Source organism: Protobothrops mucrosquamatus, unplaced genomic scaffold, assembly GCF_001527695.2.
Source record: "Protobothrops mucrosquamatus isolate PMUCROS unplaced genomic scaffold, P.Mucros_1.0 scaffold44891, whole genome shotgun sequence".
Lineage (NCBI taxonomy): Eukaryota > Metazoa > Chordata > Lepidosauria > Squamata > Viperidae > Protobothrops > Protobothrops mucrosquamatus.
Window position 1 is genome coordinate 1 of NW_015430621.1, and position 1,155 is coordinate 1,155.

General features: G+C 36.3%; 1 protein-coding gene across 1 annotated transcript; it reads right to left on the minus strand.

Moving 5' to 3' along the window:
- Positions 1-146: 146 nt before the first annotated feature.
- Positions 147-1,046, minus strand: LOC114923893 (mas-related G-protein coupled receptor member H-like). Its single transcript, XM_029287210.1, has one exon. It carries the CDS (start codon positions 1,044-1,046, stop codon positions 147-149), a length of 900 nt encoding a protein of 299 aa, XP_029143043.1.
- Positions 1,047-1,155: the final 109 nt, after the last annotated feature.

The window sequence follows — 1,155 nt, forward strand, 5'->3', positions numbered from 1 at the left end:
TTCCTCTTGAGAGGAAAGAATCCTTTATTATACTTCATTTCTATAACAAGAAATACAGTTATGTACTCATAATAGATAACCAGCATTAAAGAAAAGCAGGAGTTTTGCATTTACAGAGGGTTTGAAATTGTGTTTGTAAACTTTTATCAGATTTCAGGAGCTTCGTCTGCCCTGAAGACTCTTTGAAAAATGACCTTGATGCTCTCCCTAGAGCCAGCTCTTTTCTTTCTCCCCACCAGAAAATAGATCACTGGGTTAACGCTGCTGTTTAGAGAAGCACACAGACTGAAGCAGAAATCTAATTCAGTAAAATGAATCAAATGAATCTTCTGAATAAAATAAATAACGAACACATAGATATATAATGGGAGTGTAAGAATAAGAAAACAGAGAAGAGTAATTAAGATCATCACTAAGATTCTTCCACGTTTGAGCTGTTTTGATTTAAGACATATTTTGATGAATAGGATCACAGTAGAGGTTGTGATCAACGGAAGGCAAAGCACAGCAGTCACGACCAAGTGGAGTTCATAGAGGGTATAAGAAATAATTAAATTATCAGGATTGATGCTAATTCCAACCAGGAGGAAAGAGAAGATCCAGAGGATGGCAGAGACAGCAGGGGACAAATATTTTGGCCGGGAACAGCGATGCCAGATTGGGAAAAAGACAGACACACATCGGTCAATGCTGATGGCCGTCAGAAGAAACAGACCGTTGATATATGTGACATTGAAGAGAGAATAGAAGATTTTCTGGGAAATTCTTGGCTGTATAAAACTTGTAAAAATGTCAATGCAATATACAGTCATAAAGATGAGAAACCCAAAGTCGGCAATAGCTAAATTAAGAATCAATATGGTGAAAGGGTTTCTCTTAATTTGGAAGCCAAGCAGCCAGATAACAATTCCATTTAATGGGACTCCAATACAGGATATGATCAATACGATAGACAGAATGATATTTTTAAAATAGTTGGATATAGTTTGGTCTTCATCGAAAATTCTGCTATAATTATAGTCCAAATAATCTGCTGTAGCATCCATGTTTGCCAGGCTGAAATTCATCAAGAGATGCTTTTGTAATCCTTCAATAATCTCTTCCTTTAGAGTGGAAATTTCTGTTTGGAAAAAAAAGAAGAAGAGCAGATCGGAT

Coding starts and splice junctions, on each gene's coding strand:
- LOC114923893 (XM_029287210.1), bottom strand. CDS start 1,046: ATGGATGCTACAGCAGATTATTTGGACTATAATTATAGCAGAATTTTC.